This window comes from Acomys russatus, chromosome 1 (assembly GCF_903995435.1).
Source record: "Acomys russatus chromosome 1, mAcoRus1.1, whole genome shotgun sequence".
Lineage (NCBI taxonomy): Eukaryota > Metazoa > Chordata > Mammalia > Rodentia > Muridae > Acomys > Acomys russatus.
The window spans coordinates 67,009,943-67,026,363 of record NC_067137.1 but is presented as its reverse complement, the minus strand read 5'-3'; the positions used below and the strand labels follow the sequence as shown (position 1 = coordinate 67,026,363).

The 16,421-nt window shown below is 39.5% G+C and overlaps 1 protein-coding gene across 2 annotated transcripts in view; it reads left to right on the top strand.

Moving 5' to 3' along the window:
* Ralgapa1 (Ral GTPase activating protein catalytic subunit alpha 1) overlaps window positions 1–16,421 on the top strand; it is a 213,682-nt gene that overhangs the window by 41,688 nt on the left and 155,573 nt on the right. For both annotated transcript variants that reach the window (XM_051146322.1, XM_051146313.1), the window contains exons 8-10: window positions 6,256–6,394; window positions 7,499–7,707; window positions 11,388–11,627. In XM_051146322.1, coding sequence (XP_051002279.1) covers window positions 6,256–6,394; window positions 7,499–7,707; window positions 11,388–11,627 — 588 coding nt within the window. The remainder of the gene's footprint in view (window positions 1–6,255; window positions 6,395–7,498; window positions 7,708–11,387; window positions 11,628–16,421) is intronic.

Sequence of the window (16,421 nt, the reverse complement as noted above, 5' to 3'; positions counted from 1 at the left end):
TCTTAACATTACTTTGTTATAGTAGATACTTGCTTATTTTCTTGAAGAGTGACAAATTCTTTCTTTTGAAAATATGTGGTACTATCATTTCCTCAAATAAAAATCACTAGAAGATTATGAAACTCTTCAGAGAACGTGTATTTGTTGCCTTTCTGTTGCTGTGATAGAGCATCATGACCAGGGTGACTTACAGCAGAATTGGTGGAGTTTACCGTTCCAGGTGGGGAAACATGGCAGCAGGAGCAGGACCGAGGGCTCACCTTGAACGTGAAGCAGACAGAATGAACTGGAAGTCATACAAGCCTTTACATTCTCAGTGTCTGTTTCCAGTGACACTCTTCCTCCAACAAGGCCACACTTAAACTTCCCCAAACACCAACAACAGTTGGGAGCTACATGTCAAAACCATAAGCTATTTGAGTCATTCTTATTTAAACTGCCATAGCGCTGAAGAGAGAAATGTGTATGAGGTAGACTCTTATGTGTACATGTGTGTCTGTGCATGCACATCTGTTATGTGGAGGCCAGAGATTGCTATCAGTTTCCTTCTTCATTTCCTTCTCCACCTCATTTTTTGAGATAGGGTCTGTCAGTCTGTCACTGAGTCTCATCAGTTCAGCCAAATTGGCTGGCCCCTCAGCTTTGGGGATCTGCTTACCTGCTTCTCTCTGTCCTACCACAGTTGCAAGCCACAGTGCATAGATTTTGCTTGGGTCCCGAGGATCCGAATTCAAGTCCTCATGCTTACACAGCAGGCTGTACCTCCTAAGCCATCTTCCTAGGCCCATAAAGTAGACTCTTTTTGGCTTATGTTTTGCCACAAGGTCTTACTATGTATCTCTGGCCAAACTGGAACTTGCTATGTAGCTCTGGTTGACCTGGCACTCACAGAGCTCTGCCTGCCTCTGTCTCCTGAGTGCTAGGATTACAGGTGTGGACCACCACCCTATTGTGAAGTAGACTCTTGGTGTGTATAAGCTTCTTATATGAGCCAGTTGGACTTATTTTCTAATCCTTTCATTATAAACAACAGCTCTGGTACTTAGTGAAATAAGAATAAGGTAACCTATTCATCTCTAGACATGAAATGTGTGTTTTGGTTGATGAAAACACCTTTTAACATACTTAGACTATTTATGATTATTCCAAATACAAAAGCTTTTTTATCTGAGGAACAAACACTATACTATTAATGTGGATCCTAAGCCAGATTACCAGGGTTTGCAATAACGATTCTACTTTTGACTAGTAGTACAACCTTTGGCAAATTATGTAACCATTCTACATTTAGTTTTCCTCACTTATAAAATGCCACTGATTCCATTTGAGCCTTAAATAGTGCAAAGTGCTAAGAGTAGGAAGAGGCACAAGTCACAGTAAGTGTTCTGTAATGGACACTTGTTAGCGCCATCATTATTTTGCTTCATAGAAATTTTTTAAACTGCATTGAATGTCAGTTGAGATGTACTTGCTTATACAATCAATTTTGACATTAGGTTTTATCATTTGCTGGATCTTTCATTTCATCTTTTCTTTTCACCCTCCCTCCCTTCCTTCCTTTTGTAGCCTTATGCTAGCTTTGGAACTATCTATATAGCCCAGCCCAGGCTGGCATCAAATCATAATCCTCCCAATTCAGCCTCTGAAATACTGAGATTGCAGGTCAGCCACAACTTACTGCCCAGTCACGATTTATTGAATCTTGTTACATGACATCACACATTCAGCCTTTGAAGTTTTCTTTTATCCCTTTATTTTTTCCTTTGCTTTTAAAAATTATAATTTATTCACATTACATGCCAATTGTTGTCCCCAAACTCTTATCTTCCAGTTCCCACCCTCCCTCCCTCCTCTGCCCTATTCCCTTCCCCTAGACTTCTGGTGGGGGGTGCTCCTCCCCCACCGTTTGATTACAGTCTATCAGGTCTCATCAGGGTTGCCTGCATCCCTTTCCTCTGTGTGTCCCCAAGGCCGCCCCACAAAGGGGCAGTGATTAAATCACAGGCTTCAGAGTTCATGTGAGAGGCAGTCTCCTCTCTTCCTCCCACCATACACATGGATCATGAGCTGCCCATCAGCTACATCTGAACAGGGGGTCTAGGTTCTCTGCATGCATTGCTCTCGGTTGGTGCGTCAGTTTGTGCAGGCCCTCTGGGTTCAGATCCACTGGCCTTGGTGGTCTCCCTGTGGAGCTCCTGAACCTCCAGGTCCTTCCATCCACCTCCACCCCCCACTCTTCCATACAACTCTTAGCTTTCTTCTCTTACAACCCTCCCCAAGCAATTATTAATGTTATCTTCATCATATTTCCTATACATTGAATCATACGCATTCATTTTTATTCAGGCATCTTTCTTGACAATTATTTTGGGAATCACCCAGACTCTTGTATGGATCAATATTTTGCTTTAAATTTTTTAGAAATTTATTCTTTGAAAATTTTCATGTATGTATACACTGTATTTTGATCATCACAGCCCCTTACCACCTCTTTCCATCTCTCCTCAGGACCCCTACCTGTCTCCCTTCTGATAATCCTCCTCCTCCTCCTCCTCCTCCTCCTCCTCCTCCTCCTCCTCCTCCTCTTCTTCTTCTTCTTCTTCTTCTTCTTCTTCTTCTTCTTCTTCATCATTTCTCTGAGCCCATTATTGTTGACCATACATGCATGGGTGTGGGACATTTGCCAGGGCATGAGTAACCTACTAGAAGCCACATTCCCCCAAAAAAGTGACTCTGCCTTTTTCAGCAGCCATCAACTGCCTATAGCTCCTCTGCCAGGACTGGTCCTTGACAGCCTGTTTCCCAAGTGTCCAGGACTTGTGACTGGCTTGATCCTGTGCAGGCAGCCACAGCCACTCAGAGTTGATTTGTGCAACAGCCCGTGCCATGACCTAAAGACTATTTCAAACTTTGCTTCCCCAGCCGTTGTCTTCTATTCCCTCTTTATGATGTTCTTCACACCTTGGATTGGGGACATATTTTGACCCATCTATAGCTGAACATTCACAGTCACTTGTTATCAGCTCTTTAACCTATTTCTGTACAGGGGTTTCTGTATTAACCATAACTCACTGCAAGAAAAGGCTTTTCGGACCATGATTGAGAGTAGAACAAACATATGGATGTAAAAATATTTAGAAAACAATTTGACTACATGATCATTTAGCAAAACATCACCATTAGGTTCTTCCACTAGGGCCACTTAAGGGATTTTGACCATGTTTGCAGTACTAGACATGAAACCCCTCCTGGGACGAAGGCGTCTAATCTGATCAGAAAATGCTTGTTTACCCCTACAGCATTGCACCTGCTATTGCATCAGTGGGCATAACTTGCCTGGAAACACAATACTGTAGCGTGCAGAGTCCCCATCTTAGGAAAGACCATTGATGTCTTTTCTCCTCCAGCAGGCTTCATAGCACCTTCCAGCAATATGTTAGGTAGTCAACAGAAGAAATTTTCCTGGTCAGTTTGAGACTGGTATGTCTGTGACTTGCAACCAAAGTAGGTGGTGTCTTTAACAGTAGGGTATTACTTTTTCTTTCTTTCTTATTGAGTAGATTTTATTGTATGGATATACCACAGTTATTTAAGCTGTAACCTGTTAGTGGGCATTTGGGCATTGAACTTATATCATCAGGCTTGTGTGGGAAAGACTTTTTTGAGAGTCATTTTTCCTGCCCTCTTTTCTTTTTAACTTGATGAAGTCCAAGAAATAATTTTTTCCTCCTTATAAATCAGACTCTTGATGCTGCTTTTAAGAAATGGGGGGAGCTTGCTGAGAGTAATGGTGCACACCTTTAATTCCAGCAGTGAGGATAGTGGCAGGTGGATCTTCTAAGAGCTGGGTGCCAGCGTGGTCTACATAGAGAGTTCCAGGCCAACCCAGGCTATATTGCAAGACCTTTTTCTGTAGCAACACATATACCCCTTCTCTCTCTCTCTCTCTCTCTCTCTCTCTCTCTCTCTCTCTCTCTCTCTCTCTCTTTCTCTCTCTCACTCACTCACACACCAGAAAAAACCCAAACAAGCAAACAAAAACAACCAAACAAGAAAGAAAAGAAAGGAAAAAAAAAACCAACCTTTTTTAAAATTCAGTATCACAAAGATATTCTCTTGCTTTTTGAGTCATAATTTTATGATTTTTTTGAGGTCTCTGTGTCTTTTTGAGTGAATCCTTATATATTTGTAGAGTAGTTCTTGATGCTTTATTTGGTGTCTGCCAGGCCTTCTCAATGTGGTAGTAATGTTTTTATAATAAATATTTGGGAAACACATTATGTAACCTTTTCAAAATTTTACTCATACATTTTAGTATTTTGAAGACGGCTGGATGAATTTTTACTATGGTTGGCATCTAATAATTGTTTAAAGGAAGTTTTATTGAGCTATCATATATATGTAGGCTAGCTGTCGTGCAGAATGTAGTTTAGTGGATGTTTTTAAGGATTGTGCTGCTATCACTAATCACTTTGAAGTGATTTTAGTTTCCTTTCATAGGAAATCCTGAACCCATTAAGAGTCTTCTTATCCCAGGGTCACTCCATCTCCTGCCTGTGGGAAACACTAACATATGTGTTCATCTCAACATTTCAAATGAACAAATTCATTTAGTGAAGTCAGAATGGACTCATACATTGTATTTTTTGGCCTGGCTTCTTTTACTTAAAAAGTGCTTTAAAAATTCATGTTTTAGCATAATCAGTTCTTTTTACTAATTAACTGTATGTATATGCCAAGTGTGCATCCCTTTATCAATGGGATATTTGAATTTTTCCTCTCTTTTTAGCCAGCATTGAAAGATAATTCAGTTATGGCTACATAGGCCAAGAATTATCTGCAGAAGTTTGTTCCTTCCTGTTCATTTATTCAAATAATTGTTTATCTCAGCATAAGTTAATGTATTATTGAGACTTCAAGGTGATTTCTATGCATTTTGAGTTGTATCTAGTACAATTATTTTACAAATGTATTGCCATTTTATTTCTTTCACTGGAAAGGGGCAAAGTATGTCCGTGGTTCCAATGTGGAAATCAGAGAACAGCTTGTGGGAGTTGATTCTTTCCTTCCACCCTGTGTATCCTGGAGCACAAACTTAGGTTGTCAGGTTTGGTGGCAAATACCTTTACCCACTGAGCCATCTTGCTGTTCCTTGATAGAAATCTTTTGTTGTGGATTTTTAAAAGTTTGTTTATTTTGAGTCAGGGTCTTTCTGCATAGTCCTGGCTGTCTGGGAACTCCGTGTAGTAGACTAGCCTTAAACTCCCAGGGTTCCACCTACCACTGCCTCCTGAGTGCTGAGATTAAAAGTGCACCACCACAACTTGCTCCAATAAAATTCTTTACTGTTACAGTTTTATCGTGTGCTTTCCTTGGCCCTCTCTTGAGAACTGTGCTAACACTTAGGATGCTCATTACTATCAATACTAAGCATTCCTATTGCTGGATCCTCTGCATGACTAAAGTTAAGAAATAAGTATGTATACACACACCTACCTCCCTTGCTCCATTCTTCTCTTTGTGACAAACTTGTCTCACATTATCAATACAGTATTTAGTTAGTCTTCTTGAAAGTGATCGTGTTTATCCAGAATCACCATTTCCATGCTCTGCAGACATTCTCCTTAACTTGACTGGGTTCTAATACCCCACCTGGGGCCTTTGCAAACCTTTTTCTTAGGTACCATTCTCATTTTTCTGGAATTCTACAACAGAATATTAGTATTACTCCTGTTCCTCTATTCCACACTCTGTGAATAGTCTCTGTATACGTCTCAAGCTCAGAGTTTCCTCTGATCTTCTACCTTTCATGTGTTCCCTGATTCCTTTGGTTTCTGTACTTGCCTACTACCACTGAATTCCTACATACTCCTGTGCCATTGATCACAGTTATTCAGGAAGGGATCGAGAGGAAAGAACATTAGTATATTTGTCATTAATGCTGTCAAGTAATTTTCTCAATTTTGCAATTTAGTGTAAGATTTTAAAAAATACATACAATGTTTGTGTATTAGACCAATTGTAAAGAATAGAATATAATTAAAGCATATTATAGGTATATGTATGGGAACTAGGTAGTGAAACATATTTTACTTTATATGCTAATAAAAAAGAATGGAACTTTTGTTACATAATAATCATCATAGTCTAAAAGTTCAATATGTTATAACCTTTATAAGCTTGTTTATAACAGCTAAACTATATTTAAGAGATTCTGTTTCTGGGCATGATTGTAATAATATTGTTTATTTTTAGGTAAAAAGTTTAGAATGGAAGAACAAAGAAAACCAAGAAAGGGGATTTTCATTTTTGTTTTCACATTTTAAGAAGTTTTACTTGCCTTATATTTTCCCAAACATCTGCAAGGAGAATAGTTTATATCATCCTGTACTTGGTAGGTATAATTTGGAATTTTACAAAAAAGTACACATAAGGATAAGATGTCAGTGTAAAAGGTTAACATTTGTTACAGAAAACTGACCAATCACATTTACTATTTGTATTGATGCTATATACAGATTCATAGCAAAAGTGCATTTATAGTAAAAAATTTTTACTGAGAATGGAGAGGTTTCATTAAAAAGTTATTCTCTAGATCTCATCCATTTAGTTAGCAGTAGAATAAATTTGAATACTAAGGATTAGAATATGTATGTACTTTTTCTTTTTTCTTTTTAATTTTAAAACAGAGACTTAGTAAGTTGCCTAGGTTGGTCTGGAACTTGTTATATAGTCCAATAGCTCAGACTTAGACTGGTCTCAAACTTGTGATCTTCCTGTCTCAGCCTCCTGAGTGCTGCAGTTACAAGTATGTACTACCATGCCTGACTTTAAACTATATATTCTGATTTTTCCCATCTAAGGTTTTTCAAGGGTTCAATTAACTGTTGATCCATTAACTGTTAAGTTGTTGTGTCTTTTTGTCACTTCTTGTCCAATTTTTAGTAGCTTTGCCAAATGACCTCTTAGAGCCTTGACATTAGAACCATGTGTACAAATCTGGAGTAGAGGCAGACCTGGTCCATATACGTAAGGAAGAGATTACTCTGTATACAGAAAATCTATTTTGAAGAAAGATTTTCCTCATGGCAAACTCAGGCAACTAGCAGGCTCAGGCATCGCCATCAGGCTATCTCATTGAATCTTTTGTTTGTTTAGTTTTGGTTTTGTTTCAAGGCAGGATTTCTCTGTGCAGTCCTGGCTGTCCTGAAACTTACTCTGGACCAATGTGGCCTAGAACTCAGAGATCTGCCTGCCTCTGCCTTCTGAGTGCTAGAGTTTATGGTGTTTTAGAAAAGACATGTTTTTGTTTATTAGCCTAAAATATGGTTGATTCTTTTAGGTTCTTAGAAAGCATCTAACATTATAAAAGTATTTATTTTTTTACTAACACTTAAAGCAGTGTAATGTCACAAAATCTAAGACTTTAAAAATGTAAGCGTAGCTAAAGATAATTGCTTTTTTTCATTTCATGTTTTGTTTTCAATTTTTTTCATAGATATCCCACAGATCAGACCAAAGCCTCATTATGTGATGATAAAGAAGGATGCTGAAACCAATGAAACAATATATTGTACAAAAGAGCCTTTCATCCAAGCTCGGGTTATTGTCATTCGTTGGCTGGTTTCTTTCTGGCTGGAGCCAAAACCACATACAGGACCTAATATTCCTGGGATGGAAGGTGAAGTCTTGCCAAAGAATATTCAGGTAATATAAATGAAGCAAGGCTGTTAAAGTTAGAAATGGCTTCCTGAGTTCACCTGCCTTAGGTATACAGCATATCTATAATGGATGCTAGTGATAGTTTGTTGAGTAAATCTAGCTCATAATCCAAACTTTACCTGTTATTGTAGAAGTAGTATTTATTTTTATAAAATAAATATAACAAATAAAACTTGTTTAATAGGTGCCTTTAAAAAGAAAGCTTGAGAGGTCTCAGGTTCCAGTTTAGCTCATTAGTTTTGTCTCCTTTATTTGCAGAGAATACAGTCTGAGATCCCTTGGAGATTACTAACATTGCAGATAGTACTGGCCCTTTGTGTGCTATTTTTCCCTGTTCAGTATATGTTGAAGTTTAGTTTTACTCTGGTTCTCATGCTTGCATGACAATCAATTTTCCTAATGATTTATCTTCCAACCTCATCCTTTTTAGTTTTTAAACATTCACAGAATACAGATTTGAAGTCTGGCCCAAATCCCTCCCTTTATCAAGAGAGACTAAGTCTAAAAGTATAATATGGAGTTATATAGCTATACAGTAGAGAAACTGATATTTTAAAATTATTTTAAATTGAACAGTTTATCTATTCCTCACAGTTTTTTTCCTGTTTTTTCCCTCCTAATATTGTTCTTTCCCCAATGTATGTACATATGTATACATATGTATGTACGTACGTGTGTGTGTGTGTGTGTGTGTGTGTGTGTGTGTGTGTTTTACTGAGTGATGCCATTTATCTGAGTCTGATCTTGGCACAAACTTAAAATGTCAAATCTTTATTTTTAATGAATTTAAAAATACTTTTTTGTTGAAAATACAATATATTTTGATCATGTTCCCCCTCCTAGTTCCTCCCAGATCCTTCCCACTTCTCTATTTACCCAACTTTATATTGTCTCTCTCTCTTTTTAAAACAAACAAAACAACAATGACAAAACAAGAAGCACACACCTACAAAAATGAAAATAAAAAACAAGCAGAAACCTGTGTCTTTTTATCACATGTATGTACTCACTTAAATAAGTGGATTTTAGACTTATAGTATAGGATTAGCATACTACAATGCCCAGATCCAAAGAAGATAAAGATAAATCTCACTCAAAGGGGAAATAGAATAGACAGAAGTAGTGGTTGAAGAGAGGGAACAATGCAAGAGAGGAAGCACAGAGAGATATGAGGGCGGAGAACAGACCTGGGGAGGGCAGGAGCAGGAGGACAGAAGGCCTGTAGAGAAAAGAGTGTGTGGAGGCATCTCTGAGAAGCTGGAGACCTAAGTCAGGGTAGACCCCTAGGAGAATATGAAGGCGACTATAGCCGAGATTCCTAGTAGCAGGGGCCATGTTGATTGAAGAGGACACCCTCTAACCAGACAAGACTCCTAATGGAGATGGGAAAACACCTACCTACCCACAAAATCTTTGACTCCAAAATTATTCTGCCTACAAGATAATGGAGGGATAAACATAGAGCAGAGATTGAGGGACTGGCCAACCAATACCTGGCCCAAACCAAGACCCACCCCATGGGAAAGGGCCAACCCCTGACACTATTAACTATACTCTGCTTTGCTTGCAGACAGGAGCCTAACAGAGTTGTCCTCTGAGAGGCTGTACCCAGCAGCACTTTGAAACAGATGCTGAAACTGACAGCCAAACATTGGGTGATGCATAGGGGTCTTGTAGAAAAGTTGGGGCAAGGTAAAAAAAGAAGACCAACAGAGCCAATTAACAAGGGCTCAGAGGGGCTTGCTGAGACTAAAGCACCAACCAAGGACCATGCAAGGGCTAGACCTAGGCCCCTACAAAGATGTAGCTGATGGGCAGCTCAGGCTTCCTGTGCGTCCTCTAGTAATGGGAGCAGGGCCTGTCTCTGACTTGGACTTTGATCCCAGCTTTTTTATCACTTGCCCCTGGCAGGACTGCCTTGCTAGTCCACAGGGGAAGAGGACATGCTCAGTCCTGATGTGACTTGATGAGCTGGGGTGGATGGGAATGCGGTGAGCGGGGTAGGCTCCCCTTTTCTGAAGAATAGGGAAGGGGGGAGAAGGAGGGAGGGTGGGGCTGGGAGGAGAAGAGGGATGAGGCTACAACCAGGATATAAAGTGACTAAACAAAAAGAAACAAAACAAAACAAAACAAAACCCAAACAAGAAGAAGACCAATAAAGGAAAAGAAAATTCAAACAAAGCAAATGAGACAAAAGTCTACAAAAATGCCATTGAGTTTGTTTTTGTTGGTGTACTACTCTTTGCCATGGAACCTTTCCTGAGCTGCTGTTAATATACCAGTGAGATTTTTTTCCTTTGCCAGTGGCTATCAGTTGCTGATAGCTTCTTGGTTAAAGGTGGGATCCCATGTCCACTCCCACTTCGCAGTGCTGGGACCCCGTCTATTGACTCTGTGCAGATATTGTACATGCTTTCATAGTCTCTGTGTTCACATGTGCATCAGTCCTGTCATGTATGGAAGATATCATTTCCTTGGTGTCCTCTCTCTCCTCTGGCTCTTAAAATCTTTCTGGTTCCTTGGCCAAACAGATCCCTGAGCCTTGAAAGGATTGGTTTTATGAAGAATTCCTATTTAGAATGGATTGCTCTGAAGTTTCTCTTTCTCTACACATTGTCTAGTGGGTCTCAGTGTTAGTTTTCCTTTACTGCAAGAGGACACCTCTCTCATGAGGGCTGAGTGAGGCGCTGACCTGTGGGTAGAGTAGCATGTCAGGGTCGTTGGAGGCCATTCTATTGCTATGCTTCTTTAGCAGAATTATAGTATTAGCTTTTCTCCTAGAGGCATGAACTCTCCAGTCTCAGGTTCTTAGCCACTTGAGCAGTGCCAGATATGGGTACCATCTCATGAAGTGAACCTTAAATCCAATCAGAAAATGGTTGCTTACTCCCATGACATTTGTGCCATTTTTGTCAGTATATTTTACAGGCAGGTCACTGTTATAGGGAAGAGGAATATCCTGTTGCTACAGTACATAGCATTTCCTTAAAATTCCTAAGATATTCTCTTAGTTTTATAAGAAATAAACAATAAGAAACAAAGAATCTTTCCTGTTTTGAATCTTTTTTTTTTTGGTTTGGTTTGGTTTTTGTTTTTTTTTTTTTTTGAGACAGGGTTTCTCTGTGTAGCCTTGGCTGTCCTGGACTCACTTTGTAGACCAGGCTGGCCTCGAACTCACAGAGATCCACCTGCTTCCGCCTCCCGAGTGCTGGGATTAAAGGCGTGCGCCACCACGCCTGGCATCTGTCTTGAATCTTGTTTCCTCCTCCTCCTCTTCTTTTTCCTTCTCCTCTTGTTCTGCTTCTACTTCATAACATTTAAAATATTTAGCATTGTGAAATAAATAGCCCATGCTGGTTATTTGTCAGTTATTTACTCATTTTTGAAGACCTGAGCTGCCTCTGTGCCTCTGGGTTGAAAGTTTTTTCATGTAGGACTAATAACTTCAGGTGGTTAGATGCTTTGTCACTAGTTGTTTGAGTGTTTCTGTATCACTTAGGTGTTATTTGCATTCTACTTAATGATCTAGAATGGCTGCTAAGTGTAGTTGTATATCCAGCTTTTAAGCAGTGTTAGATAGGGCCTTGGGGTCTGCTAACATTTGCTAAAAGCAAAACATTAATTTGAGTGATAATGATATTCTTTGACTTGTGTTTTCATTTTAGAGGGCAGCTGCTAGTTTGGTATCCAGAGAAGAAAACAAAAGTGATAATGTTGATAAAGCAGACAAAACCACAGAGCCCGAGCAATCTCATTCTAATACAAGCACTCTGACGGAGCGGGAACCCAGCTCTTCTAGTCTCTGTAGCATTGATGAAGAACATCTCACAGATATTGAAATCGTTCGCAGAGTGTTTTCATCTAAAAGAAGCAATGTGAACTTTGTCACAGAGATATTTCGTCAGGTAAAATATTTTTAGATTGTAATGAAAAATTGTCATTATTATTGAATATATTGATTTTTAGCTACTTAAAATTGATTCCTTATGAAGATTTTTAAAGTTAATTTTAGGTTTCTTAAACTTTTTTTAGTTTCTCGAGATGGGGTTTCTCTATGTTATCTTGTCTGTCCTGGACTTGCTTTTTAGACCAAGCTGGCCTTGAACTTATATCAAGTATAATTTCTTCTTTCTCTCTCTTTGAGAAGCTTCTGAGGGTCTTGCAGGGTTGGAGAATAAGGAGAAAGTCTCTTTAAAAGGAGTGCCAACTTCCTTTTAGTATTTTTGTTTGTTTGTTTTTTGTTTTTTTTCCAGACAGGGTTTCTCTGTGTAGCCTTGGCTGTCCTGGACTTGCTTTGTAGACCAGGCTGGCTTCAAACTCAGTAGTCCACCTGCCTCTGCCTCCCAAGTGCTGGGATTAAAGACATGAGCCACCACACCGGGTGCCAAGTTTCTTAAACTTAGAAAAAAACCGTTTAACATTTTCATCTTCCTATTTCCTGTTCGTTGTTTTCCTCTCCTTTGAAACATAGAGCTTTGTGCATGCTAAACACAGGCTCTACTGGAGTTGCAACCTCATCCTTCCTTCCTTTTTCCTCACCTTCATATTTCCTGTGTTATCAAAATAGTTTATACTTGCTCAGTATATTTCTTAGTTAGGGTTTTATTACTGTGATAAAACACTATAACACCAAAGTTAGCCTGGGGAAGAAAGGGTTTATTTACAACTTGTTGAACACATCAACCAGAGAAGTCAGGGCTGGAACTCAAAGCAGGAACCTGAACTCAGGAGCTGATGCAGAGGTCATGGAGGAGTACTGTTTACTGGGTTGTTCCTCATAGCTTGTGTTCAGCCTGCTTTCTTTTGGTTTTAATTTAATTTAATTTAAAAAAATTTTCTTTCTTCAGCCTGCTTTCTCATAGCACCCAGAATTCCAGGGTGGCCCCACCCACTTGAGCTGTGCCCTCCCATATCAATTATCAACCAAAAATGAAAGATAGGCTTGTTCCCAGGCCAGTTTGTATGGGTAGTTTCTCAGTTAAGGTTCCTTCTTCCCAAATAACTTTGCTTGTGTCGAGTCAACATAAAACTGGCCAGCACACTGTGGTAGCTAAACTCTGGAGTGGTTTCCGTCAGGTTGGCCTGTAGGCATGGGGAATTGTTTTGATTTTAATTAGTTGATATGGGAACAGCCAGCCCGATATGGACAACATGATTCTTTGGGCTTGGTGTACTGAACCATAAAAGAGTGGGGAAAGTGAGTTCAGTACTGGAAGTATGCATGCTTTAGATTCCCTCTGTTCCTGTGCATGTGATGTCACTCAATCTCAGGCTCCTGTGACTTCCTTAAAGATGATGGATTATAACCTGGAAATGCAAGCTAAAACAAACCCTATGCCATTTTCAGACATGTACATGTACATTTCAGCCATACTCACCTGTTACTCTCTTTTGTACCCCTCCCACTGCTGCTAACCCCCATCCTCTTCTCAACTAGCTCTCTTCCTTCTCATGTCTATTCAGAGTTTCATCCGGTTTGTTTGGTTAAAGGAGTGTGGCTATACCACTGAACAAAATGTCTCTCCCTCTCCCATTAACTCTTTTATGTATAAATCTTCAGAGTGAGTGGAGGCCCATGAACCTTTCTCAGCTGGATGCTGACCATCCCGTTCTTGTTTCTGTCTTGTACAGGTGGTCACAGCTGCTGAGAGTTCAGGAGTGTGACAGCCATGGCATGCCTGGAAACTGGTGTTGCACACTTTTATATCTCCTGCTTCCAGCTCTTAAATTCTTCCTGTCTTTCTGTGTGTTTTCAGAGGGGATAATAGAGACTCACATTGTACTTGGGCATTCAGTAGCTATTTATTCCCTGCACTAGCTATGAATCTTTGCAGTCATTGGTGCTCTCTGCACTGTATTTCTGACTAACATTTACAGTAGCACTAATCTATGGGTATAAACATAGTTATTTAAAGAATAATTTGAGCATCAGGTGTGGTGGTTCATTCCTTTAATCCTACAACTTGGAGGGTAGAGGCTGGTAGGAAAGCCAGAGGCAGGTGGATCTCTCTCAATTTGATACCAGCCTGGTGAGCCAGTCTAGTGAGACTCTTCTTCAAATTTGGGGGGGGGGGTTAGAAAAGTAAAAAGGATAGCTTGATAGACATATCTTACCTATTTACAGAAATGATAGCAGTAGCTTCCCCACTAGGGCCTGTGATTTCCCTAACCAAGGCATTTGAACAGGTTTACAATACCAGATATGAATTTCGTCCTGTGGCGCAGGCATCAAATCTAGATAGAAAGCAATGTTTTCCTGGAGAGGAATTTTAATCCAGCAACATGGCTGCTCACGCAAGCGATCATATCCAAAGACTTAGGTCTGGATGACCCAGCTAGAACACAGACATGCCCTTAGTACACACTTTACTCCCTCTGGCTGAAATACACACTCTTAATCCCTCTGGCTGGAATTTAGTACAGACCTTTAATCCCAAACAATGATGTCTAATTGAGGGGAAGACAAGTGACAAATCAGAGAAAGATTTGACAAAATGACTCAGAGATAGGGATGTCCAACTCTCACAAGAACGTACAGGAAAGAGAGGCTACTTGAGAACAGCACACTGAGACAACAGGGGAGTTCATGGAGACAGCACAATAAAGTTTGGGAGTATAGTACAGTTTAATTCAGTTTGAGTACCATTGAGTTTGTGCAGTTCAGTTTGTGTAGTTCAGAGGCAGTTTTTCCAAGCAGAACAATTCAGTGAGAAGTAGAGAGAAGCCACTTTGAACCAGTCAGCGTGGAGAGGAATTTTGAGCCAGAGGAGGTGAATTTGAACAGCCAGCTAGAGTTCAGAAAGAACTAGAAGGGATAATTCAGTAAGTCTTGGAGGCTGAAAACATTCTAGGCTTGGGTTAGCAGACAGAGGATGGAAGCTGAAGCCTTCAAGGTCTGGGCTTGCAGAGGGTTAGATTGTATCGAGGTTAGAAGCTTCCAGGGGTAGGCCTGGGGATAGTTAGATAGGAGCTCTCTAGGTTCAGCTCAAGCCATGTATTCATAAAGCTTGGGTGCAACTTTCATTTAAGGAAATAAAAACATTTACATTTACCCATAATAGACTTTCCACTATTGTATTAGTGGGTTTATCTTACATGTCTGGTTGATTTTTCTTTTTGTTTTTATTTTTTCCTCTTAGGATTTTGAGACAGGTTCCCACTATTATCCCTGGTTGGCTTTTAATTAGCTTATCAAGTATCAGATTTTCCTAACGTTCCTTGCATGCACCTCCTCCTCCGCCCTGCCTCCCTACCCAGCTCAGTCTTCTTCCCTTCATTTCACTATCACAAGCCTTCTGCACCTCAGTCCCGCCCCTTTAAAATGCTGTTATTCATCTCGTGGTCTCCTTTCTATTTTCATATGATCTACACACACCTACATAAATGGCCACATATGAAAATACAAGCTAGGACTGTATATGAGAGAAAACATGTAGTTTTTGTCTTAGCCTAAGTTACTCTACTTAATATATTTTTATTTTACAAATTTTAAATTTTCATTTTTGAAATTTGTGTATGTGCCACATTTGTATTATCCTTTCTTCAACTGATGGACATCTAGGCTGATTTCATTTTCTTGCTTCCGTGAGTAGAGCAGTCATGAATATGGATATGCAATTATCTCCCTGGTATATATAGACTTCTTTGGGTAAATGCCTAGGAAGTGATATAGCTGTGTCATTTTGAGAAACTTCACTGATATCCATAGTAACTGGACGTGTTTTACGAACTCCCACCAACAGTGAATGAGGCTTTCCTTTTCCTACACATCCTTACCAGCATTGTTGTTTTTGTTTTATCTTTTCTTTCTTTTTAAAAAACTTTTATGTGTACGAGTGTTTTGTTTGCATGCATGTCTGTGTACTATATGCATGCCTAGTGCCTGTGGAGGTTGGAAAAGGATGACAGATCCCCTGGAACTGGAGTTGTGGATGGTTGTGAGCCATCATCTGAGTGCTGGAAGTTGAGCCCAAGTCCTCTGCAGTAGCAAGTGCTCTTAACTGCTGAACCATTTCTCTAGCAACTCATATGTTTTCTCAATGATAGCCTTTCTAACTGCAGTGAGATATAATCTCACAGTAGTTTTAATTCGTGCTTCTTTGGTGGCTAAGGATATTGAGCACCATTAAAAGTATTTATTGGCCATTTGCATTTCTTTTAGGTTTTTTACAACTCCCTGGCTAATTCCTTAGCCCAGTTTTCGGTTGGTTTATTTTTTTCTTTATAGTTTAGGTTTTTGTTTTCATTTTGGCAGGTGGTACTATGCTGAGTTTTATGGCTTGAATGGTATTTCTATCAAGGAGTCAGTTGTGCTAAGGTCTCGGGGCCTACTAAAGTCTGGGACGCTGTTACATATAGACTCATGTCAAATGCAAATAAAGTGACATTGACCTCATCTTTTTGTATTTGTATCCCTGCTATTTCCTTGTGTTAACACTCTAATTCTCAAACATTATACTGAGTAGGAATGGAAAGAGCAGCAAACATTATTATTTATCTCGGTGAGACTATTTCTTAGTTTTCTACCATTTAGCATTTTGTTGACTACAGGCTTGTGATAAATAGCCTTTATTAGATTGAGGTATGTTCTTTCCATTCCTAGTTTTTTTTTTTCTGCACTTCTATCGTGAATGAATATTGAATTTTGTCAAAAATGTATCTATGAAGATGATCATGTGATTTCTACCTTTGAGTCCATT